Source organism: Microcaecilia unicolor, chromosome 6, assembly GCF_901765095.1.
Source record: "Microcaecilia unicolor chromosome 6, aMicUni1.1, whole genome shotgun sequence".
Lineage (NCBI taxonomy): Eukaryota > Metazoa > Chordata > Amphibia > Gymnophiona > Siphonopidae > Microcaecilia > Microcaecilia unicolor.
The window spans coordinates 211803694-211830224 of NC_044036.1; the positions used below are offsets into that span (position 1 = coordinate 211803694).

Consider the following 26531-nt stretch of genomic DNA (forward strand, 5'->3'; position numbering starts at 1 on the left):
TGGAATAGCATTAATTTGTCCCAATGCTTGCATATTGATTCTGGGAACAGTTTTAAAAACTTAAGGCTAACAAGGTTTGGGCACCAAAAGACTTAATGATATTAGTATTGTCTCATTTGTGCTTCTTATTTATTTAGCTCTTACCGGCACCGCACATTTTATCGGCACATGGTATACTAGCAAGTGTATTTGTTTTATTTTATTTTCCTCGACATCTGGGTTGACAGGGGTCTTTTTTTTTAGCTGGGTATTATGTTAACTGTTAAGACCGCTTTTACCTGTGCCTGTGATCCATCACACAATCTTTTGATCTTTGCTATCTTTGCTGTTTCAATCATTTATTTTTATGTTTCAGCAATTTTTATTGAAGATTCGCAAAGATAGCAGTAGTCAGGAAAGTACAACTAAACAGTTGAAATTCAATGCTCGTAATAGGAACAAGATACACCCAACAGAAAAGTCATCATCAATATTTTTGAAGGTTACAGTAAGAACCCCCCCCAACCCCCCTTCAATACCTCAACAGGACTTATAACGGTAACAGTACAAACAACCAATTATCTACATAACCTAAAGATGTAATGCATATTAAGGTCAGCTAATGGCGCTTGTAAAATATTAGATAGAAAAAACAACAATGGTTACGCCCCATTGGTAGCAAAGTCCTACCCAAACCAAAGAACCTTAATGCTCTACCCCCTACCACCCAACTAAATCCCTCCCTCCCCCCCCCCCCAACAAAAACGTACACAAGCCTGAGGTGCCTGCTACCTGAAGTCTCTAAGCAGGCGAGGGTGTCTCACTCTTCTACAAAATAAGCAGTAGTTCAAAAAGAATTTAAAATTAAGCTCCGGGCCCTATGTGAAAGGGACTGGATGTACTTCTCCCACACCGCAAGAAACAATTTCCTTCGTTTAGGTAGGCACTTGGTGTACTTCTGCTCTAAAAGCATTAAGGCATGCATATAGTTTCTCCAGGACCAAAAGGAAGGAACATCTTCTCTGACCCACATACCCAGAACACCACCCATGGCTCCTGCCTTATGAATAAGCAGAGCCTGTGAACGATTAGATATGTGAAAAACCTCATATTTTATCAATCAATAACCCTGCCGGAGAAAAAGGCAAATCTTGACTCAGCAATCTCTCAAACTAAGTTAAGATAGCTCTCCAGAATGGCTTTATCTTTGGACAACTCCAAATAGCATGAAAAAAAAAAAAAAAAAAGAGTTATGGCCTTGTTGACATTTTTGGCAAATTGGAGTCTCCACAAGAACACTTGTTCTTGTGTAAAATATGCCCTATGTAGTGTGGGGAACTGACACTCCCACACCTCAACACTCACTGATATCTCCAGGATACATTTAACAAGTGCCTGCAGGTCCAGGGAAGTAGCAGATATACCTAAGTCACGACATTTGTAAGAAGCATACTGCCGAACTTGGGAGATTAATTGCAGTGCTTTATGGAGAGCAGAGACAGACAAACCCCATCTCTAAATATGTCAAAGAAAATCTGGAGGCGTTCACTCAAGGAAGGTTACAGGGCGGACGAGTCTAATGATCTAATATAATGCTGTTAATTGTTGATATGCCAAAAAATCTCTAGGTTTCAATCATTTATTTTTAATTAAAGTATAAATAAAGACTAACCCCCCGTTTACTAAGCCGTGCTAGTGGCTGCCATGTGCTAATGCCAACAAAACCCATTCACTTTGAATGGGCTGTGTTGGCATTGGCACGTGGCTCAGTAAACAAGGGGGATAAGTGGGTTTTTAAAATTTAAAATAGAAAAACCACACAACATCAGTAGAAAAAGCTTAACGTAACATTAATCTCAAAGAAGCAACAATTATAAATACAAAAAACATTTGTACTCCAGTCATCAAAATTGAATGAATCCCAAGCTATGCATATGTATCTCCTTACAAGGGAGTCTGACTCCCTTGTAAGAAGATACTACTACTACTACTTATCACTTCTATAGCGCTACAAGGCATACGCAGTGCTGTACACCATACACATAAAGACATATGCAAACCTTTAGATTCATTCAATTTTGATGACTGGAGTATAAATGTTTTTTTGTATTTATAATTGTTGCTTCTTTGAGATTAATGTTACTACATTAGAAGCTTTTTCTACTGATGTTATTGTGTGGTTTTTCTATTTTAATATTTACTTATAGCACAGTATGACAGGTTTTATGTACTTTATTCATCATGTTAAAAGTTGTGTATTTAATCTAATATTGATCATGTTAATATTTTTTAATTTATATTTCTTACAGTATATTGAATATAATATTTTTACTGTGGACTTGAAATTTAGGAAGCTTTGTGTTTGATCTACTGGAATGACAATTTGGTATTTATGTTGATTTTTATTCATGCACTTTCACTTAGGTGATACCACATATGTTTTCTTATATAAGCCTACAATGCTTTTATGTTTGGCATGCAATTTAATTATTTTTATGCATTTTATGCGTATAGACCCCCAACATGGGCATTTGCCAACACTAGCCGTATTGGGTCCAATAAAATCTGCTTCCTCCGATCCTGGACTCCATTTTGTTGTCTCATCTGCAGTCAACTACACTGTTTCTGTTGTAAAATCAAAACAACAACAAAACAAAAACCAAAATAAACAAACAAAACCCATCAGTTTGCCTTAAATCAACATTTCTGGTAAGCCAATTAGTCACATATTGACCTTGAGAATCACTCAAGAAGAAACAATCAATCTTATTTTCCAAATTCCAGGCCACAGGTTTTGAAGCATTCAGGTGCTGCATCAATCCTATCATATAAATCCTGGATTTTTTTTTTAATCTTCTGCAGCCTCCACTGCCGCAACTTAGGTTGTGATCTCCACTGCCACAGGCTTAACAGAATGGCTCAATGGGCCAGGTATAGCTGCCATCTTGCTGTTCTGCACTTTTGGACTTTTTTCCCTCCATGGGGTTTTTGAGGCCACACCTTCCACCTTCATCTCATGCACCCTCATGCCCAAACTTCCTTTCAGTTTAAAAAGTCACCTTCTGTGTATTTATGCCACAGAAGTATTTAAATGTTTATCATTTCACTCCTACCTTTCTTCCAAAGTTTACATATTGAGATCTTTAAGTCTGTCCCCATATGCTTTATGACAAAGACCACTGATTATTTCAGTAGTCGCTCTCTGGACCCACTCCATGCTGTTTATATATTTGTGAAGGTGCAGTCTCCAGACTTGTACAGAGTACTCTAAATGAGGTCTTGCCAAAGACTTAATCCACAGGTACTATCACCTTTTTCCTGCTGTTTTCATAGCCATTTTTTCTACCCATTTGGCCACCTTAAGATCATAAGTATGATCACACCCAAGTATCGCTCTGTTGTGCGCAGATTTACTTCATACCCTATACTGTACCTCTCCCTCAGGTCCATCCAGCCAAGTACCCTATTTCCAACAGTGGCCAGCCTTGGTCACAAGACCTAGCAAGCTCCCAAAAAGTTGCAAGATTTGATGCTAGTTAGCTCCAGGGATAAGCAGTCACCCTCCCCAGGTCTACTACTACTACTATTTAACATTTCTACCATAATAATGGCTTATGGACTTTTCCTCAAGGAATTTGCAGAAACCTTTTTTAAACCCAACTACTTTAATTGCTTTAACCACTTGCTCTAGCAATAAGATCCACAGTTGAACTAGATGTTGAGTGAAAAAAATATTTTCTCCTATTTGTTTAAAAATGTGCTACTATGCATCTTCATTGAGTGTTACATAGTGTTTGTACTTTTTGAAAGCATAATCAATTTGTGTTTACCCATTCCAATCCATTAAGGATTTTATAGACTTCTATCATATCTCCCCTCAGTCATCTCTTGGAAGAATTACAAGACCAGGGGTAGCTCAGCACCTCAATCCACACTCATGGTAATGGCACTGAGGATCTTTGTGTCTTAATAAAGGTCACTATTACTTCAGAGCCATAAACAAGGTGAACTAAATTTTGCCTATTAAAAAGGCCAGGTAATAAGCCAGAAGGGGCTTAGATCTTCTAGGAATACCAGACTTTTGACAGTGAAGACCTGGCTCCCTGGGCAATAGAAAGAGTGGCTATACCAAAAACAATGTGGCTATATTGTGCGTCACTCGGTCAATCAGCGGCCTTGGAAGGAAGTCTTGATGAGGCCAAGGCTGGATTAAGATATAAGTACCCACTGCTCCCTCTCCTTTTCTGCAAACGAAAGTGGTGGGACACTTGCCCAGCCTGACATGTCATCACCAACACCCCAGCAGGTGAACTGGATAACGACATCAGAAAAGCTCACACTGAACTGCTGCGACTTTGGGGACCAGTGGGACAAGAGCCTGTTTAAGGGAATGAATGTGCACCCTTTACCAGAAAATCACCTCCAGAGTTGCAGCCACGGAGCCCAAAAGTTGCAGACAGTCCCAGGCTCTGAGAACCCAAAGTAAAATAAAACAAGAGCAATGGGAGAGGAGCTTGTCTTGAGTCAAAAAGACCTTGCCCTGCTCCATATGGAAGAGGACCCCCAGGTAATCCAGGGTCATGGGTTGTAACCAAGTGACTCTTGCCATAGTTTACCAAACAGCCAAGAATCTCCAACAGCTAAATCACTCTCGCTGTTGCCACATGCAAGTCCAAATCTAAGTCTGCTCAAATGAGACAGTTGTCCAGATAAGGATGGACCCAGATGCTCCACTTGCGGAGGAAAGCTGCCATGACTAATCCAAAGGGAAGGTAACTGTGATTTAGTACACAGCATCGCAAGAAATCTCCTGTGTGGTTCCCTGATAGAAATACACCTCTGACAGGTCCACCAATGTGAGAAACTCTCTTAGTTTCACAGAGGCAATCACCGACTGAAGTGTCTCAATGTGATGGGAACTCACAGAGAGTCATTCACATCTTTTAGATCCAAGATAGGGCAAAAGAAGCCTCTTTTTGGGCACAACAATGCAGATGAATAACGGCCTGTGCCTCACTCAGCTGTAGAGGTAGAGGTTTGACTGCTCCCTGGGAAAGCAAACATTTCCAGACCACCAGCCTTTTTACCAGAAAACTGTAGAGAGATACCATAAAGGCATTTGAAACAGGCATCTGTGAACTCCAGGACAAAAATCTGATTGACAACCTGTAGAACTTACTGGTCACCAGGACCCACTCCTTGAAGACCAAACAGAGCAGACACCTAAATGATAGTTTAGGAAGTCAATTAAAAGCAGCTTTTCCCTATCAAAGGCGAGACACTCCAGCAACGAGTTTCAGAGCTTAATTATAATTTGTGTGAAAAAATATTTTCTCCAATTTATTTTAAATATGCTATTATGTAACTTCATGGAGTGTTCCCCTAGTCTTTGCACTTTTTGAAACAGTAAAATCAATTTGCATTTTCCTGTTTTGTTCCATTCAGGATTTTATAGACCTCAATCCAGTGCTTTTATTGTAGGGAAAAAGGTACCGGTACTCACACAGTGCCAACCTTAAGGGCGGGGTCACTATCTATGTGGAGTGGAGGAGTAGCCTAGTGGTTAGGGTGGTGGACTTTGGTCCTGGGGAACTAAGGAACTGAGTTCGATTCCTGGCACAGGTAGCTCCTTGTGACTCTGGGCAAGTCACTTAACCCTCCATTGCCTGCCGCATTGAGCCTGCCATGAGTGGGAAAGCGCGGGGTACAAATGTAATAAAAACATAAAAACCCCATTAGCCACACCCATTTTACCAACCATGGAGCATATAAAAAGGTATTATTGAAAATAGTACACTTCCCTAAGCCTAACAAAAGAACACCCAAGACTGACCATAAACTAATAAAATATGTAGACAAAAAAATCATCTGAAACCACCCCATAACAAACCTCTAGCATGCAGGATAACACCAGAACAAAAAAAAGTATTTTCCCCTTGCTATAAAAATAGCAGATATATTTCAAATATTCCATTCACTACATTACAAATCAACTACAAATAAAACAAAATTAGCACAGATACCACAATACTTTATCTTAAAATTCTTTTTTCTACCTTTGTCGTCTGGCCATGTACTTCTTTTCATTTGTGTTGGTCCCAATCTCTAGTTTCTACTTTCCTCATCTTCTCTTAACTGTATTGCCAGGATTTCCTGTTTGTCATTTTTCTCTCCTCCTTTTCCTTTGAGCTTTCTTCTGTTTTCTGCCTTTATCTATATTTAGTTCTTTCTATCCAATCTTCAATTTCCCTCTTTTGACTGTGGCTTGCCCCTCTCTCTCCTCCCATCCCATCCAGCATTTGCCCCTTCGGTCCCCCCCACTCTCCCCAATTCGGCATGTCTCCGCTTGCCCCCCCCCCCCTCTCCCCAATCCGGCATGTCTACCCTTGCCTCCCCTCCTCCCAATCCGGCATGTCTCCCCTTGCCTCCTCTCTCCCCATCCAGCAACTCTCCTAGGGCCGCTGTTGCTTCTCCCATTGAGCAGCAGCGGTGGGCAAATCAAGGAGTAAAAGGTGCAAGCCACGTTGTTCAGATGTGCGCTGTCAGCTCTGCTGATCCCCTACCCTTCTGATGTCAACTTCCTGTTCTGGGGCAGGGGATTGGCAGAGCCAACAGTGCATGCAGCCCCATGCCTGCTACTCCTTGCTGTACATCCAGCAAGCTGCTGATCATTGGGAAAAGCAGCTATAGCAGTGGGAGAGAAGCGGAGATGAGCGGGAAAAGGAAAATAAGGTGCTGGCACACTGTACCGGCACAAAAAAAAGCCCCGTCTCTATCATATCTCTCATCAGCTGTCTTTTCCAAGCTGAAGAGCCCTAACTTCGCTAAACATGTTATCAAGTATGCCACACCCCGATATAGATGTGGAAATGGAAAGCCTAGCTGTACCGTGGTGCTTGGCAGTCAGACTGGAGCTGGCTGGCAAGACACTGGAGGCATACTAGCCTACCTGGAATAATGTGTTCTGTCTTATGCAGCGCATCTCACAAATGACTGAAGTTACAGAATATAGACACCAGAGAAACTCAGAACATGATAAAAGTAGGCTATCATTTCGAAGGTGGACAGTAGACTTGTGAGATACATTATTCACCCTGGAAATGAATAATGAGGAACACAAGTACATAAGTATTGCCATACTGGGATAGACTGAAGGTCCATAAAGCCCAGCATCCTGTTTCCAACAGTGGCCAATCCAGGCTACAAGTACCTGGCAAGATCTCCAAATAGTACAATACATTTTATGCTGCTTATCCTAGAAATAAGCAGTGGATTTTCTCCAAGTCTATTTTAATAATGGCCTATGGACTTTTCTTTAGGAAGCTATCCAAACCTTTTTTAAACCCCGCTAACTGCTTTTACTACATTCTCTGGCAGGGGCGTAGCCAGACTTCCGTGGGAGGGGGGTCCAAAGCCCGAGGGGAGGGGGCACATTTTAGCCCTCCCCCCGGCGCCGCCCCCCCCCCCCCCGCCACCATTGCCGCCCCCCCACGTCTTTTCCAACCCCCCTCCCGCCGCGAACCCTCCCCCGCCGCCGCCTACCTTCACTTTTGCTGGCGGGGGACCCCACTACCCGCCAGTCGACGTCCTCTCCGTCCTGCACGTTGTAGTGCAGGACGTCAGACTCAGAGAACAGAGTTCTGTTCTCTGAGTCTGATGTCGCACGTACAACGTGCAGGACGTCAGCAATGCATGCAACAGCAGGAGCAGGATGGAGAGGACGTCGGCTGGCGGGGAGTGGGGTCCCCCGCCAGCAAAAGTGAAAGTAGGCGGCGGCAGGGGCGGGTTCGCTGGGAGGGGGGGTCCAGGCTGGAATCTACGGGTCCCAGGCCCCCTCAGGCCCCACGTAGCTACGCCACTGTTCTCTGGCAATGAATTCCTGAGTTTAATTACTTGTTGTGTGAAGAAATATTTTCTCAGAGTTGTTTTAAATTTATTACTTTGTAGCTTCATTGTGTGCCCCCTAGTCCTAGTATTTTTGGAAAAAGTAAACAAGCAATTCACGTCTATCCATTCCACTCTACTCATTATTTTATAGACCTCTTATCATATCTCCCCTCAGCCGTCTTTTCTCCAAGCTGAAGAGCCCTAGCCACTTTAGCCTTTCCTCATAGGGAAGTTGTCCAATCCCTTTTATCATTTTCATCACTCTTCTCTGTAACTTTTCTAATTCCACTATATCTTTTTTGAGATGCAGTGATCAGAACTGCACACAATATTCGAGGTGAAATATAGCGATACAGAGGCATAATTTCTTCATTTTTGTTTTCTATTCCTTTCCTAATAATACCTAACATTCTATTTGCTTTCTTTTCTTTTTTAAACTTTAAATTTTTATTGAAATATTGAAACTTCAGAATCATCCAGACATTAGCCCATTAACATAAATAGCCTTTATCAGTCCACACAGGAGCCATTGCTTACCTCGGCACATAACAAACCCCATAAGCTAATAATAACAATATACATAACCTGTGCTCCCTTCATCTGCCCCTCCAATTTATATATAATATTCTTTCCCCCCATTGCAGAACATCCCAATCCCCCCTAACCCTCTCCCCTCTATCCCCCAACCCAATCCCCATTCCCCCCTCCCACTCCCCCATTCCCCCTCTACACCCCTAGTAGTAAGCATCTATATACTCTTTACCCCTGCTTTAAAACAAGCCCACCCCCCAGGTCACATGATGTTGAGCTAAGGAAGCAGACGTCGGAGAGAGAAGCTCCCACTTCAACCCGTAAGAACCCACCACTCCATACTCATTTGAAATGACTACGAAGCAGTTTGTGTGGTGGAGACATATTGGCAAGTTGTGAGGAAACTAAGAAGCCCTCCACTAGCACTTATGACGACAAAAACGGCAAGGAGGAGAAGGAGAAGCTAGCAAAAAGTGAATCCAAGATGGTGGCGGGTAGCGAGGGAAGTCCGTCGTCGGTCAGCTCTGGGTGGGTGGCTGAAATAGTCACTGAAGTAACCCAGGCCATTGACCCTTCGTTGGACAAAAAGATGCAAATGGTATCTGCTAAATTAGATAGCGTGGAAGGGAAACTTGAAGCGCTAAAAGGAGAATTCTTGGCCTGTTGTCAGCGGGTTTCTGATCTAGAAGATCAGGTACAACAACTAACCACGCTGACGACAGCACTACAAGACAAAGTGAAATCCCTTGAAGAAAAATCAGATGATATGGAAAACCAATCAAGGCACGGGAATTTACGGCTGGTAGGCCTACCCGAGTCCATTCCAGAGGCTGAGCTGCGGAGGTTTTTGGAAACATGGCTAGGGTCGACGTTGAAATTACAGTCAGCTACGGGACCGCAAAGAATAGAGCGGGTGCATCGACTGGGTCCTAAGAGACCAGCTGGAGAACGACCGCAAGTGGTTATTTATAAAATCCTGAACTATGTGCATAAATCGGATATCCTACGTGAAATACGAGCGAAAGGCCCTTTAAAATATGACAATAAAACAATACTATGTTTCCAGGATTTCTCGGCTCGGGTATCCAGTTTGAGGAAAGCATATGCGCCAGTGTGCACGGATTTGCACAATCATAGTAACCTAATAGATGATGGCAGAAAAAGACCTGCACGGTCCATCCAGTCTGCCCAACAAGATAACTCATATGTGCTACTTTTTGTGTATACCTTGCCTTGATTTGTATCTGTCTTCTTCAGGGCACAGACCGTATAAGTCTGCCCAGCACTAGCCCCGCCTCCCAACCACCAGCCCCTTGATTTGTATCTGTCTTTTTCAGGGCACAGACCGTATAAGTCTGCCCAGCACTAGCCCCGCCTCCCAACCACCAGCCCCTTGATTTGTATCTGTCTTTTTCAGGGCACAGACCGTATAAGTCTGCCCAGCACTAACCCTGCCTCCCAACCACCAGCCCCGCCTCTGCCATCCAATCTCGGCTAAGCTCCTGAGGATCCCTTCCTTCTGATCAGGATTCCTTTATGTTTATCCCACGCATGTTTGAATTCCATTACCGTTTTCATCTCCACCACCTCCTGCGGGAGGGCATTCCAAGCATCCACCACTCTCTCCATGAAAAAATACTTCCTGACATTTTTCTTGAGTCTGCCCCCCTTCAATTGTCATATCCAATTTGCGCTCCTCTATCCTGCATGCCTTAAAGTTTTCCAGGAAGGCAAGGCAACATTTTTTGAGTCACCGGAATCGGCTAACACTTCATACAGGGGCTGGCTGGCTCCGCTAGTCCATGAGGCTGCAGAGGAGAGAGTATGCATAGACACTGCTACCCGAGTGGCGGTCAACAGCATTGAGACTTGGCTGAGAAAGTCGGCAAAAATTGAAGATGACTAAAATAGGGAGCAGCACAGTGTGATGGAAACTGGAAACAGAAACTTGGCTGGAGTTATAACATAATTGGATTTTCATTGGCAGCAATGGCGAATGGAAGTGAGACTCGGGACCCCTGCGATAGACTACAGGCATATTTTACAGACACTATGTATGAATGTTGGATCAGAATATGGTATGCACCAGGAGTGGGAAGATAAAAATGAAAGAAGAGGGGAGGGAGTAGAAAATGGTTGGGTTTGAAATTTAAATGGGATATTGCTAAGACAGTGGACAAATGAAGATTTTAATCAGAGATTAATAGATGGTAGAATGGCAGTTGAGTATTTCACTCAAGCGAATGAGAGCGGCAGGGGAGGGTGCATAAAACGTATGTAACAGAGAATTAATGCCTGAGATATGAATGAGAGTGCGAACATGAGAAAGGGAGGGAGAGTGTGAGTTGGAAGAGTGAATGGAACAGGCAGAATGGGCGTGCAAGGATCAAAAATCAACCCACGGGTGGGGTAAGTAGGAAATGTATTGCTAAAATTAGTGCTGCATAGCAGATAGTAGGGAAGTTTCATGGTGTTAAAAGAATGTTGGTTCCTTTTTCTCTTATGTGTTAAGATCAATACGGGAACGACTGCAGAGGGTGGGGGAGAGGGGAGTGGAGAAAGGAGGTCTCTCTCATGGACCTCAGTCCACTGAAGGTTGTGGACAAATTCCAAAGGGTGGGTTGGAAAATGGGGAATGGAACAAGGGGGAGGAATGGGATAGGTTTAATTCTGTTGTTATGGTGCATGACGACAATGGGGGGGAAGGGAGGGGGCTGAGAGAAAAAGGGATGGTACATTTCTATTATGGTTTTCTTTTAGTTTGGTTTTGGGGGTTTTGGGGGGGGGGGGGCCTGGGACAGAAGGCCATTAGACATGCAATGGATTGGCTGGGAGGCCGCTTGCTACTACTACTACTACTACTTAACATTTCTAGAGCACTACTAGGGTTACGCAGCGCTGTACAGATTAACAAAAAAGGCCAGTCCCTGCTCCAAGGAGCTTACAATCTAATGGGCGAAATGTCAAGTAGGGGCAGTCTAGATTTCCTGAATAGAGGTATGATGGTTAGGTGCCGAAGGCAACATTGAAGATGTGGGCTTTGAGCAAGGCTTTGAAGATGGGCAGGGAGGGAGCCTGGCGTATGGGCTCAGGGAGTTTATTCCAGGCATGGGGTGAAGCGAAGCAGAAAGGGCGGAGCCTGGAGTTGGCGGTGGTGGAGAAGGCTACTGACAGGAGGGATTTGTCTTGAGAACGGAGGTTACGGGTAGGAATGTAAGGGGAGATGAAGGTAGAGAGGTAGGCAGGGGCTGTAGATCGAGTGCATTTGTAGGTTAAAAGGAGAAGCTTAAACTGTATGCGGTACCTGATCAGAAGCCAGTGAAGTGACTTGAGGAGAGGGGTGATATGAGTGTACCGGTTCAGGCGGAAGATAAGACGTGCAGCAGAGTTTTGAACAGACTGAAGGGGGGATAGATGGCAAAGTGGGAGGCCAGTGAGGAGTAGGTTGCAGTAGTCAAGGCGAGAGGTAATGAGAGAGTGGATGAGAGTTCGGGTGGTGTGCTCAGACAGGAAGGGGCAAATTTTGCTGATGTTATAGAGGAAGAAGCGACAGGTCTTGGCTATCTGCTGGATATGCGCAGAGGAGAGGGAGGAGTCAAAGATGACCCCGAGGTTGCGGGCAGATGAGACGGGGACGTTGAGGGTGTTATCAACAGAGATAGAGAGTGGAGGGAGAGGAGAAGTGGGTTTGGGAGGGAAGACAATAAGCTCAGCCTTGGCCATGTTCAGTTTCTGGGACGGCTTGCTGGCGATCAAAGTATATTGGATCGAGAATAGGATATGTAGAGAGAAATGTTATGAAAAAGGTTAAATTAATATCCTGGAATGTAAATGGAGTATCTTCACCTATTAAAAGACAGAAAATGATGCAGACATTAAACTGCAATAGGGCAGACAGAGGCATATTTTCAAAGCACTTAGCCTTCCAAAGTTCCATAGAAACCTATGGAACTTTGGAAGGCTAAGTGCTTTGAAAATATGCCTCATAGTGTTCTTACAGGAAACTCACCTACCGACTGTTGAACACCTGAAGTTCAAACGATGGTGGGTAGGGCAGATAGCAGAATCACTGGCCATGGGCTGAAAATCGGGACTTTTGGTGCTGGTGCGGAGGGGGCTAGACTTAGTAATACAACAGATGTGGAAGGATCCCCAGGGCAGATACATGATACTTAAAGTGCTCTTGAATAAAAAACTATTAATATTATGTAATGCATATGGGCCAAATGTATGACAAGAAATGGGTGAGGGGGTTGATCAGTAAACTAGCAGGGATGATGGACATACCTATTGTTATGGGGGGGAGATTTAAACATGGTGCATGACCCCTCTTTGGATAGATCTAGAGTGGAAGGAAAAGGGGGTAATACAGCGGATACGGGGATTGAGCGGTTATGTATTAGTTTGGAGCTGTTAGATGTTTGGAGAGCATTGCACCCAAGTGACAGAGATTATACACATCATTCTAGAACTCAGGGAACTCAGTCCAGGATTGACTACTAGTTACTCTCGAGGGGATTATTCATACAGGTAGTGGATGCAGGAATAGGCTCGTAGGCTTTATCCGATCATGCCTTGGTGTGGTGCGAATTAGAATATGGGGAAGAGGGAGGGAAACAATTTATGTGGCGCTTTCCTCAGAAGCTCTCTATAGGGACTAGAGTTTAAGGAACATTTATTGAAGAAATGGGAAGACTATCAATTTCATAACAACCAGTCTTAAACTGGGACGCTGCAAAAGCAGTATTGCGTGGTGAGGTGCTGGTGTCTTCATCCTTTAAAAAGAAATCCAGGGATAGGGAGATTCTGTGCTAGAAAAACAGGTAGCTAAGATTAGAGTTCAATGTGGGGAACGACCCACAACATAGGTTCGTAGCCTATTACTTACTCTTCAGACCACTCTAAATAAGTTGTTGCATGAAAGGGCGAAGAAATCAATGAGATATTATCAATATCAACTATTTCTGCATGGCAATAAAACAGGAAAGCTTATGTCACATTTGATAAGGCAATCGGGAAGGACACGTATTATTGCTCAAATAGAGCCTGCAGGCTCATACTGATTGCAATACTGCAAATTGTGTGTATGGTATAAAATGTCCCTGCAAGTTATGGTATATTGGGCTAACCACTAAAAAGATTGTTAGAATAGCACAGCATCTTAGTAATCTTCGTATAAAACGAATGGAAGCCCCACTTGTTTTACATTGGGTAGATGTTAAACATGAAGTTCAGGATCTTCGTTTTGTAGTTTTAAGTCAAATCAGTCCTGAAAGGGGAGGGAATATGCCTCGCATGCTATTGAGAAAAGAGCAAAGGTTAATTTACCTTTGGAATACTGTGAGCCCTAACGGGTTAAACAAGGAGGTGGAGTGGTTAAACTTGTGAGAGGGTATTTAAACTCAGTCTCTTTGAAGCCTCGGTATGCGCATGTGTGGACGTCTTTTGAGACGTTGCCACCGGCACATCCATGACTGCTGAATGTTTGGCCACCTGTAGAGCCGGTAAGAGTTTATAGTATTGGTTTTTAAAGGGATGAAATAATGTTTGTGAAAAATAAATGGATGTTATTATTGTTGCTTATTTAGATTGCTGACCCCTGAAGACGCATTTTTTGCGAAACACAATCGTGTAGGGTCTGTGCAATACTACCTCAGTGAGCAAATGAGATGATAGCTCCTGAGAAGCAGCTCGAAGTTGAAGGAAAGAATTACTGATTTAAGATTCAACAGTAGTTCTGTGAAGATTGGAGTCACGCTGAGAGAGAATCTGTGTATAAGCTTGTCACAATAGAAAACAGTGAATCAGCAGTGGTTTACGCTGAAAAACAAGACTCTGGTCTGAGCCTGGTGTGGTGGAGAATTGTTATACGAGTAATGGATTGATCTTTAAAAGGCATAACAACATCAGATATACAGAGTATTTAAAGACTGGTTAAGAGTGGATCAAGTGAAGATCGTAATGAAGAAAAGGTGCCTTTGATTGACTATGTAATTGACAAGCTTCACACTAACATTGTTATTGAAAAAATATTTTGTGATGAAATTATGAGTGACACAATCATTCTGGGTACTGTAATGATATAGTTTTTGATACTAGTTTTAGAGATTTAAGAATGTGTGAGTGGATGAATGAATGATAGGTATATTGGGATTTTAGATAATAATTGTTAGATTTATGAGATTGAAAGATGTAATAAAGATGAATATAATTGCAACAGTTAAGTATATGAAATTGATAGTCTTCCCATTTCTTCAATAAATGTTCCTTAAACTCTAGTCCCTATAGAGAGCTTCTGAGGAAAGCGCCACATAAATTGTTTCCCTCCCTCTTCCCCATATTCTAATTCGCACCACACCAAGGCATGATCGGATAAAGCCTACGAGCCTATTCCTGCATCCACTACCTGTATGAATAATCCCCTCGAGAGTAACTAGTAGTCAATCCTGGACTGAGTTCCCTGAGTTCTAGAATGATGTGTATAATCTCTGTCACTTGGGTGCAATGCTCTCCAAACATCTAACAGCTCCAAACTAATACATAACCGCTCAATCCCCGTATCCGCTGTATTACCCCCTTTTCCTTCCACTCTAGATCTATCCAAAGAGGGGTCATGCACCATGTTTAAATCTCCCCCCCATAACAATAGGTATGTCCATCATCCCTGCTAGTTTACTGATCAACCCCCTCACCCATTTCTTGTCATATACATTTGGCCCATATGCATTACATAATATTAATAGTTTTTTATTCAAGAGCACTTTAAGTATCATGTATCTGCCCTGGGGATCCTTCCACATCTGTTGTATTACTAAGTCTAGCCCCCTCCGCACCAGCACCAAAAGTCCCGATTTTCAGCCCATGGCCTGTGATTCTGCTATCTGCCCTACCCACCATCGTTTGAACTTCAGGTGTTCAACAGTCGGTAGGTGAGTTTCCTGTAAGAACACTATGAGGCATATTTTCAAAGCACTTAGCCTTCCAAAGTTCCATAGGTTTCTATGGAACTTTGGAAGGCTAAGTGCTTTGAAAATATGCCTCTGTCTGCCCTATTGCAGTTTAATGTCTGCATCATTTTCTGTCTTTTAATAGGTGAAGATACTCCGTTTACATTCCAGGATATTAATTTAACCTTTTTCATAACATTTCTCTCTACATATCCTATTCTCGATCCAATATACTTTGATCGCCAGCAAGCCGTCCCAGCAAGCGGCCTCCCAGCCAATCCATTGCATGTCTAATGGCCCTCCGTCCTGGGCCCCCCCACCCCCAAACCAAACTAAAAGAAAACCATAATAGAAATGTACCATCCCTTATTCTCTCAGCCCCCTCCCTTCCCCCCCATTGTCGTCATGCACCATAACAACAGAATTAAACCTATCCCATTCCTCCCCCTTGTTCCATTCCCCATCGTCCAACCCACCCTTTGGAATTTGTCCACAACCTTCAGTGGACTGAGGTCCATGAGAGATACCTCCCCTCTCCCCCACCCTCCGCAGTCGTTCCCATATTGATCTTAACACGTAAGAGAAAAAAGAACCAACATTCTTTTAACACCATAAAACTTCCCTACTATCTGCTATGCAGCACTAATTTTAGCAATACATTTCCTACTTACCCCACCCGTGGGTTGATTTTTGATCCTTGCACGCCCATTCTGCCTGTTCCATTCACTCTTCCAACTCACACTCTCCCTCCCTTTCTCATGTTCGCACTCTCATTCATCTCAGGCATTAATTCTCTGTTACATACGTTTTATGCACCCTCCCCCGCTGCTCTCATTCGCTTGAGTGAAATACTCAACTGCCACTCTACCATCTATTAATCTCTGATTAAAATCTTCGTTTGTCCACTGTCTTAGCAATATCCCATTTAAATTTCAAACCCAACCATTTTCTACTCCCTCCCCTCTTCTTTCATGTTTATCTTCCCACTCCTTCTGGTACATATACTGATCCAAAAAAAAACAAAAAAGGAGGTAAAAACCCTCACGGAACCGTGAGATATAAAACAAAAAGTGAGGAGAATGAATGAGGATACCAAAAAATATTTATTCACATGAAAAATAAAAATTAAAAAGTAACATAATATACATAAAAATGACCTGACACGGCCGTGTTTCGGCCCAAAGGCCTGCCTCAGGGGTCTTTGTAACCTAAGTAAAACAATAAGACAAATGAAGAATATTGTTACAAATATATCATAGACATGAATATGGTGAATGAAACAACAGACATTGGCTGAATGTATAGCATAAATGAACAGACAAAACGAACGGAAAATTGTCTGTGACTCAATCTAATAACATGACATTGAGTAATAAACGTCAAATATATATGTGAAGTTTAAAAAAAAAATTTTAAAACAAATATGGATTATTAAAAATTATTATTATGGATTATTAAAACGCATGGATTATACTTTAAACAATACATCAATCTGTAAAAATGAACAATGTTTGTATGCAAATTATAAAAAATGAAAAATGTATATTATCTATGTAATTAAAAAATATAATTAAAAGTATATAGATTAATATGTGAGTATATGTATTTAAAAAAGAATATAAGAATATTTATACATTTATAGTAAACATATGTTAGTCTTAAATAATCATGACAATGAACCAAATCTTATGTATTTTTCACAACGAAATCTAATTGCTACTAAATAGCAAATGAATATAATAAGTTAATTATACCCAAAAAATTTTTTAGAATGAAATAAATGAATTGTAAAGTACCTCAGAAAATATAACTCGGAATGTGTGCTCCAAGGGAAATAACAAGACAAAACTCTCTTGGGTCTGTGTGTATAAGAATAAAAGTGATATAAAAAATAATCAATAAAATACAGAGAAAACAAAATGCTTGTGTAGAATGAAACATGTAAGATAATGCTAAATAAAACAATAGAAAAGGTATATATTGTGATATCATGTACCTGAAAAAACGTAAATGTAAAACAACGCAGGTATTGAACAGAGCGCTAAAATGAAGGAGCTAAGCGCTAAGTTAAGAGACATTGAATAAGTGACAATAAATATTATAAACTCTATATTGAAAACTGAATGTAATGAAATTTCTGTATACGAACGGAAAATTCTATGTATGAATATGCTAATGATGTGATTAATCAAATATATAGAGGCTGGACGAGCTTACCTCCTCTCTTCTAAAAAATATATTAAAAAGCAAAACGAACTTGTTATACTGCAAGAAAAACAAAAACCATGAACTTATGGTAAAATGAGTTTAAAAGTTTAAAATGGCATGATTTTATAAAATAAGCAAAAGAACGTAATATAATGGGCACTGAAATCTCTATTGTAACATCTATAGAATCGATGCTACTATGTTATTTATATATTAACCACCGTTAGAATCTGAATCACCCAAGAAATTATCTGTATCAAGCTGCCCTTAATATATAAATGGTTTTTGTTTTTCTTGCAGTATAACAAGTTTTTTGTTTCTCTTGCACTGAGCGAGATTACCCGGGCGCACTGGGTGCACTTCTTGAAGCCGCTGGGAGACTTCGATGTCATGGGCGGAAAAATCGCGCCGGCGAGATCAAAACTCAAAATGGCGAAAATGGCACCACAAAAATAGGGGGAAGAAAAACTTCGACCGAGGCTGAAATAGGGCCTACCCCGACGACGAAAGAAAACTTACCGGGGCAAAAAACTCGAAGTACGGGAAGGGAGAAAACCAAAAGGCTTCCTCCCGACACCTTTTTTTCTTCTTTTTTTTTTTTTTTTAGAACAAGTCGAAGAACGACGCGCGAGGTCAACTTTGGGGCGCGAACGGCGAAACACGACCGTACCGAGCGCGGACAAAAGAAGACTGGCCGGCACGAGCCGGTTCGGGCGGGAAGACGGCCGCGCATGCGCGGTGCGCATCGGCGCGCGAGGACTAGCAAAGGACTTTGCTAGAAAGTGTTCCGATTGGAGGGGCTGCCGTGGACGTCACCCATCAGTGAGAACAAGCAGCCTGCTTGTCCTCGGAGAATATACATTTTTCATTTTTTATAATTTGCATACAAACATATTGTTCATTTTTACAGATTGATGTATTGTTTAAAGTATAATCCATGCGTTTTAATAATCCATAATAATAATTTTTAATAATCCATAATTGTTTTAAAAAAAATTTTTAAACTTCACATATATATTTGACGTTTATTACTCAATGTCATGTTATTAGATTGAGTCACAGACAATTTTCCATTCGTTTTGTCTGTTCATTTATGCTATACATTCAGCCAATGTCTGTTGTTTCATTCACCATATTCATGTCTATGATATATTTGTAACAATATTCTTCATTTGTCTTATTGTTTTACTTAGGTTACAAAGACCCCTGAGGCAGGCCTTTGGGCCGAAACACGGCCGTGTCGGGTCATTTTTATGTATATTATGTTACTTTTTAATTTTTATTTTTCATGTGAATACATATTTTTTGGTATCCTCATTCATTCTTCTCACTTTTTGTTTTACATATACTGATCCAACATTCATACATAGTGTCTGTAAAATATGCCTGTAGTCTATCGCAGGGGTTCCGAGTCTCACTTCCATTCGCCATTACTGCCAATGAAAATCCAATTATTTTATAACTCCAGCCAAGTTTCTGTTTCCAATTTCCATCACACTGTGCTGCTCCCTATTTTAGTCATCTTCAATGTTTGCCGACTTTCTCAGCCAAGTCTCAATGCTGTTGACCGCCACTCGGGTAGCAGTGTCTATGCATACTCTCTCCTTTGCGGCCTTATGGACTAGTGGAGCCAGCCAGCCCCTGTATGAAGTCTTAGCCGATTCCGGTGACTCAAAAAATTTTGCCTTGCCTTCCTGGAAAACTTTAATGCATGCAGGATAGAGGAGCGCAAATTGGATATGACAATTGAAGGGGGGCAGACTCAAGAAAAATGTCAGGAAGTATTTTTTCATGGAGAGAGTGGTGGATGCTTGGAATGCCCTCCCGCAGGAGGTGGTGGAGATGAAAATGGTAACGGAATTCAAACATGCGTGGGATAAACATAAAGGAATCCTGATCAGAAGGAAGGGATCCTCAGGAGCTTAGCCGAGATTGGATGGCAGAGGCGGGGCTGGTGGTTGGGAGGCGGGGTTAGTGCTGGGCAGACTTATACGGTCTGTGCCCTGAAAAAGACAGATACAAATCAAGGGGCTGGTGGTTGGGAGGCGGGGCTAGTGCTGGGCAGACTTATACGGTCTGTGCCCTGAAAAAGACAGACACAAATCAAGGTAAGGTATACACAAAAAGTAGCACATGTGAGTTATCTTGTTGGGCAAACTGGATGGACCGTGCAGGTCTTTTTCTGCCGTCATCTACTATGTTACTATGTTATATCTGCATAACATTTATAAAACTTCCCTGAGAATCCATCCAGTCCCGGAGCTTTCCCATTTGGCAACCGCTTGATCACCCCCCTGTACCTCTCCCAATCTAATAGGCTCCCCAATTCTAGCCTTTTCCTCCGCGTCCAACTGCTGCAGGGGGATCCTGTCCAGATACTGGGCCCAACCCTCCTCACTAACCCCACCCTCTGTTCCAAACAATTCTCTTAATATTTCAAAAAACATTCCCCTATCTCCTTATCCGTAAACTTCCACCCACCCCCCCCCTGAATATTTTGGATATTAGAGCGCCCCTCAAATATCTGGCTAACATTTTGCTAGATTTATTTGCAAACTCAAAAAATTGTTGCTTTAATTTATAGCGCATAAACTCCACCTCCTCCATCTGCATTTGCATCAATTCTCCTCTCACCTCCCTTAACTCCCTCCAAACTTGTGCATCAGGATTCCTCGTGCACCTGTTCCAGGTATAGCAACCTCCTCCTCATTTCTAAAGAACGCTTTCCCCTCTCTCGCTTCCTACGGGCTCCCCATTTTATCAAGACCCCCCTCACCACCACCTTCAAAGCATCCCACAGAGTACTATCAGACTTCTCCATTATCGTTAAAATGTCTAAATTCCTGAATAGCCTGTCTGACATTCTCCCTAATATCCTTATCTCCCAAAAGAGTCTCATTCAATCTCCAGATCCCCCTGCGATCCTCCGATCCCATATCTCATAATTTATCCAGGCTGGCGCATGATCTGAAACACTGTTTCTATTTCCGCCCCCTCCACCATATGCCACACATTGCGATGGATCCATATCTCATCCAATCTTGAATACGACTGCGCTGCATGGGAGTAAAATGTATAATCTCGCTGGGTTCCATGTAGCAATCTCCAGCAATCTATCACCTCTAACCCTTTCATAAGTTGCAACAAGGCTTTTCTCCCATGCCCACAGTGATAACTTCCCCCTTTTGAGTGGTCCAGCCTAGCATCTGGGCCCAAATTGAAATCCCCCCCCCCCCCCCCACTATATGGCCTCCCACAAAACCCAACAGCTCCTTCTTTAGCTTTTGGAAAAATTCCTTGATTCCCATTTGGAGCATAGATATTAATCAGCGTAAGTTCCTTACCTTCTAACCAACCTCTAAGGGCCACACAACTCCCTTCCTTATCCCTAAACACCTGTTTAGTAACAAACCCACAATTTTGCCTAATTAGGATAGCTATCCCCCCCCCCCCACCCTCTTCGCCCCTCCCCCTGATGTGTCACCACTTTGATACTGCCTACGACGTAACATATGGGTGTCCTGTGGTCGCAGGTGAATTTCTTGCGGAAATGTAATCTCCCATTTCAATCTCTCCAGTTCTTTAAACACTCTACTACGCTTCCCATGATTGTTTAATCCATTCACATTCCATGTACCTACCACCAAAGATACTCCCTTCCCCACCCCCCATCTCTCCTCCCCTTCCCCCCCACCACTTCCCTCCCCAACCCTCCCCTCCACTAGTGCCGGACCCGCCCACCCGCAGACCAGCCATCAACCAAGGAAATGACTCGCAGACCCAGGGCCTAAAACATCCCTTATTAATGACCCAAAGCCCTAACTATCCTCCAACCCCCCTCTCCCCCCTCCTCCACCCCTTAAACTACCCCTTCCGCTCTAACCCACCTTCAAGTCCCTCCCCAGAACCCCAATTATTTCCTTTATACTACCCCAGTCCTCTTTTACAGGATGCCATTCACGTGCTGTTCATCTCTGCTCCTCAAGAAATGGACTTCACAGTTGTCTTCCCTCTCACCCCCTCCTTCTGCCATTTCGTGACCGGAACAGAATCTTTGACCCGCTCAGCCATCTCCCTCCGATTCGGAATTCCTTTGCATCCCAATGCACTCAAAGCTGACCACGCCTCCTCCGGGGTCTTGAACTTGCGGGACTTGCCCTACACCGTTAGCCACATGGCAAAGGGAAACTGCCACCTCTACCGTATCCCTTTAGCTCTCATAAAAATAGTAACTTCCCTAAAGGATCTGCGTTTCTGCAAAGTGCTCCAGGCCAAGTCTTTATACACCCCAATTTTGCAGTTTTTCCACTTGATTTCTCCTTGTTGTCTCACCTTGGCCAAAACCTTCTTTATAGGGAAATCTGCAAAACAGACCACAATATCCCTCGGAGCAAAGTCACGCTGTGGCCCTGGCACCCTGTGAGCTCGCTGGATTTGCAAATCAGACCTTCCACTCCTCCCATCTGGATATAAAATGAACTCGCACAGCTACTCTATCACTGCCGAACAATTGACAAAGAGATCATACTCCAGAATTCCCTTAAAACATAAATTATTTCTTCGGGACCTGTTTTCCAGGTCTTCCAACTGCTCCTTAACACCTCCTGTTCATCTGTGAGTGCTTGGCGCACCAAACCCACTTTTCTCTTGAGGGTCTCTACCTCTTCCTCCACCTCACCAACCTGAGACCACAAATCTCTCAGTTCCACATGAATGTCTCTCAGAGCCATATGGATATCCCTCCGAACTCCAGCAAAGTCCTCCTTCAGATCATGAAACTGTAGAAATATGCTAGCCCTTGCTCTCAGCAAAATACAGGCCAATGGCTCAGGATAAGAGCTAGGCCTCTTAAAAATCTAAATCATCTCTGATAGAAAATACATTTCACTGCAGCTCAAGCTGAAGTGAGTTCCCAGAGAGCTGGCAAGGAAGGGGGCATTTGCTCTTGTAAACAAGCTTAGGACTGGCACCTGTGAGAAGTCATGAGCAAATTGTTTTGGCTAATATAAGTTGAAAGAGGTACGTAGGATGAGAATACCCAAGGGGAGGGGGGAGCTGAAGAGAGCAAGATGACCTGTGAAGTCATCTCACAAGATGGGCTCTGAACTTATCTTGTTTATACTTAGAGCTTCAGAATATGTGAAGTCATTTCTTATCAACTGATAAGGGCCAAGAGCTCTGATGAGAAAGCTGGGGCCCACTGGAATCAATAGGGCCAAAATGGTATAAAAGGAGCAGTCTGAGGGGTATTAAATGAGAACAGAGAAGAGAGAAGGCAGGTGACAGATGTGTCATGAACTGCTGCTCCACCATATGAATGACTGAACTGCTTGTACTGCCTTTGGGTAAGATATCAATGCTAATAAACTTTATCTACCAAATACTGAGTTCCTTTCTACTTACATAGGTTTATACTGCCTTGACTGTGTAACCCTGTCATGAGCAGATACAAGGTTGGGGTAATTCAGATATGCAATTCTGTCCAGGATAGGGAAAGGGCCATAGCTCCACTGCCCCCAAATAGAGATGGCAGACCTAATAAATATGCAAAATCATGCTTGTAAAGCTCTATTCACCTGCACCCCCATCTCAGTTTCTCTCTCCTCCAGCTGACCAGGCCTCACTTGGTCCTCTGACCCCACCATTTCCAAACAGCATCTCGTGCCCTGCTGCTCCCCTCGGTCACTGACCCCCCCTCCCCCCCAATCTTAGAGAAACCACACCTCCAGCTGCTTCCTCCTCTGAAGCGTTCACTTCAGCCCGTCCCGCCAGCTGAGTCACAATGCACTCCGGATCACTCTGCTCATCCCGGTCCCTGAGCTCCTCCACTAGACCCACGGTTTCTCCAGCCATGCTCACCTCCGGATCACCTTCTGAGCCTCGCAGTTCTCCCCTTGCCATCGAGATCGCCGCCAATCTTCCAACGCAGCATCCCCATCCCTGCTCCTCAACCAGTTCAGGTGCCAACACCTACAGGACCGCCTTATTCACAGCAGGGCTCTCCTCTAAGCCCGCCTCGCCAGTCTGCTCTACGCACCGTGGAACTGACGGCGTCGCCATTTTAACTGAGCCCCGCTCCAACCCCGCCAACAACGCCGCCATTTTCGCTCCTGGGGTCACGGAAAACTTGAATTTTTCTAGTCCCCACTTCGGAGGCATCTTTGCCCCTAACTCTTATCACTTTTACCCCCTCAAATCTTTGAAAGGAAAGGGTTTAAAGCTTAATTGCTAGCTTGCCCTGATGGAGCTCGTTTTTCAAGCTGCCATTGTTCTGCGTGATGTCACTTCCTCTCTATTTGCTTTCTTAGCTGCTGCCGCACACTAAGCAGAGAGTTTCAACTTAACAATGACATCTAGATCCCTTTCTTGGTCAGTGACTCAATGTAGAACCTTGCATTACATAGCTATAGTTTAGGTTCCTCTTTCTCACATGCATCGCTTTGCACTTACATTAAACGTCATCTGCCATTTGGATGCCTAGTCTCCCAGTCTCGTAAGGTCCTCTTGTAATTTTTAACAATCCTCTTGTGACTGAATAACTTTGAATAACTTTGTGTTGTCAGCAAATTTAATTACCTCACTAGTTACTCCCATCTCTAGATCATTTATAAATATGTTAAAAAGAAGCAGTCCAGATACTTTGAGCCTACATAACTAAAGCACAGCCCACCCATATGAACCTGCAAGGTGGGGGCAACCTGCAATAAGTGTAACCAATACAGGCATACGTTTTTCCACGCAACATGGGAATGCCCCAAGATACAGCAATTTTGGGAACACGTGCGGTGGTTTTTGGCCAGTATTTTGGGTGAGAGGGTCAGTGGAACAATTCGTCTTAGACAAGCCAAAATCATATTATCCGATGAGGAAACAGGCAGCCCTTTTGAGTCGTAAGCTGACCCTAGTGGCTCGGAAAGTCATATTACAAAACTGGGTGTCAGAGGAGCCACTGGCATACTGGCACTGGAGGAATCAGGTGCATTTGTTGGCAACATGGGAAGCTTGGGATGCTAGGGGTTCCCCTAGGCGGGGAAAGGATTTTTTGGCAATATGGAATCCCTGTCTAGATTGAGCCCCAGGGGGAGAAGCTTTATTGTCAATACCTTATGAGTATTGGAAGAGATACCTAATGTTAGAGATAAGGGATGTGGGGAGGTGGGGAAGGGGGTAGGGAGGGGAGATGGGGGAGGTTTAACAATCATTAATGGATGGCTTCAGAGAATCAATGTATTCAGTACATTTGGGTAGCAGGGGGGTAAGAGGGTATGTAAATGTTAAACATTTGATGACCATATGTACTGTTATAGCTTCATTAGGTAAGCTTTGGTATTGGCATTCCTGTTGTACTGCTGATGGTTGTGTTACATTGGTATGTCATCAATAAAAATTGTTGAAACATAAGAAGCGGTCCAGGCACAAACCCATGGGGAGCCCCACTAACTACCCTTCTCCATTGAGAATACTGACCATTTAATCCTACTTTTTTGAGATATACCGACTTATAAATGAGCTGCTGCTTCAAAGAAATCAATTGCTCTACTGTCAAAAAAGTTAATGGTTGATATTAGTTGTTAGGAGATGAGCTGGTATCAGTGGGTTAGTAGCAGTGCTTGACCAAGTACTAAAATCCTTCAACATCTTTGGAATGTGCCAGCAAATGTACCTGTTAAAATTTGTCAAGGTGTAAGGGACTAATGAAATCTTTCAGAAAGTGTTGCGTAGGGGGAAGGGGTGCTGCTTTGATGTCATGCTGGCTGGTTTAAAATGCCAGTATTGTGAGCTCTCGTAATTCAAGAGCTGACTGTGCCCATTTTAAGAATCACAAAAACAGAGCCAGCCCATGAATTCTAAAAATATTCATCATGTCACCTGTCTAGATTAGTCAGAATAGCACATAATATAAAATATACTTCTGTGCTACACCTTTCACAATCCTACTGAGTACAGAACAGACAAAATACAGAGGCACAATTACCTTCTAGAGATTCTTTTAAAGGAGTCACAAATCGCTGAAACTCCATTTCTTCCATGGCTGCTAACACATCTCCAGAGTTCAGGGTTTTCCGCTTCCCCTTCATTGCAAAATTGTTTGCACTGTAATGGGAAAAAGTTGCATTAAAAAGGTGAATACAAATGAGCCATACACAAATAGCCCTCCTGTGCCCTTTGAAGAAAGCAAAGAGAGTAGTTAAAGATACTTTTTTAAAAATGATTTTCCATTTTATCTGTGCCTTAGCCAGTTTACATCTTGTTAGCAAGAGTTGCCCCAGGATATTATGAAGTAATATGCATTTGAATTTTCCATTACTTGAGAAACACTGCCAGTGTTAAGAACTTAAAGGCACCCTATCATGTTTCTAAGGAATGACGTATGTATGTATTACAGTGGACAAAAAGTTGGGAAGTGCATCCTTACAAGTGACATAATGAATGGTATGTTTCTCCTTTCCACATTTTTAGATTCAAAGTGTGGTTATGCAGGGTTTGTCAGTATATAGAGAGTGTATATATATTACAGGAGGGAAAGTAGGTATTTAAGTGGGAAGGGTCTGGGAAGACTGTGTATGGATCTGCGTGTAAGGCTGGAAGTGTCAGGGGATATACCTAGCTGTGGAATATGAAGAAAATTGGGTACGATGTGGCCTGTAAGAATTGGGTATGTGTAGAGAGGAAGAAAGATGTATGTGTGTGGAGGGTGGAAGTAAATGTAAGGGAAATGGATGAAAATACACGGCTGTTTGAGTGGATTGTATCTCTGAGGCGATAGAAAGGTATGGAGAAGAATGTGTTTGTTGGAGTGGTAAGTATGCTTGGATGTTTGGGTATGTGTGTGGGTACTGTTGCTTGTTGGGTGTTTGGGTATATATGGTCTCTGTGACGGCACCTGTAGTTTATGCTCCGTCACGTTCTACCCCCCCCTTCTCCTCCCTTCCAAGCTTCACCAAACCCCCTTCATCTTTCATGTTGCAAGTGTAAGTA

The 26531-nt window shown here is 42.9% G+C and overlaps 1 protein-coding gene across 4 annotated transcripts in view; it reads right to left on the reverse strand.

Annotated features, from left to right (window-relative positions):
* Positions 1-26531, reverse strand: part of POLE3 (DNA polymerase epsilon 3, accessory subunit) — a 199194-nt gene that overhangs the window by 74494 nt on the left and 98169 nt on the right. For all 4 annotated transcript variants that reach the window (XM_030206000.1, XM_030206002.1, XM_030206001.1 and 1 more), the window contains one exon: positions 25528-25646. In XM_030206000.1, coding sequence (XP_030061860.1) covers positions 25528-25646 — 119 coding nt within the window. The remainder of the gene's footprint in view (positions 1-25527; positions 25647-26531) is intronic.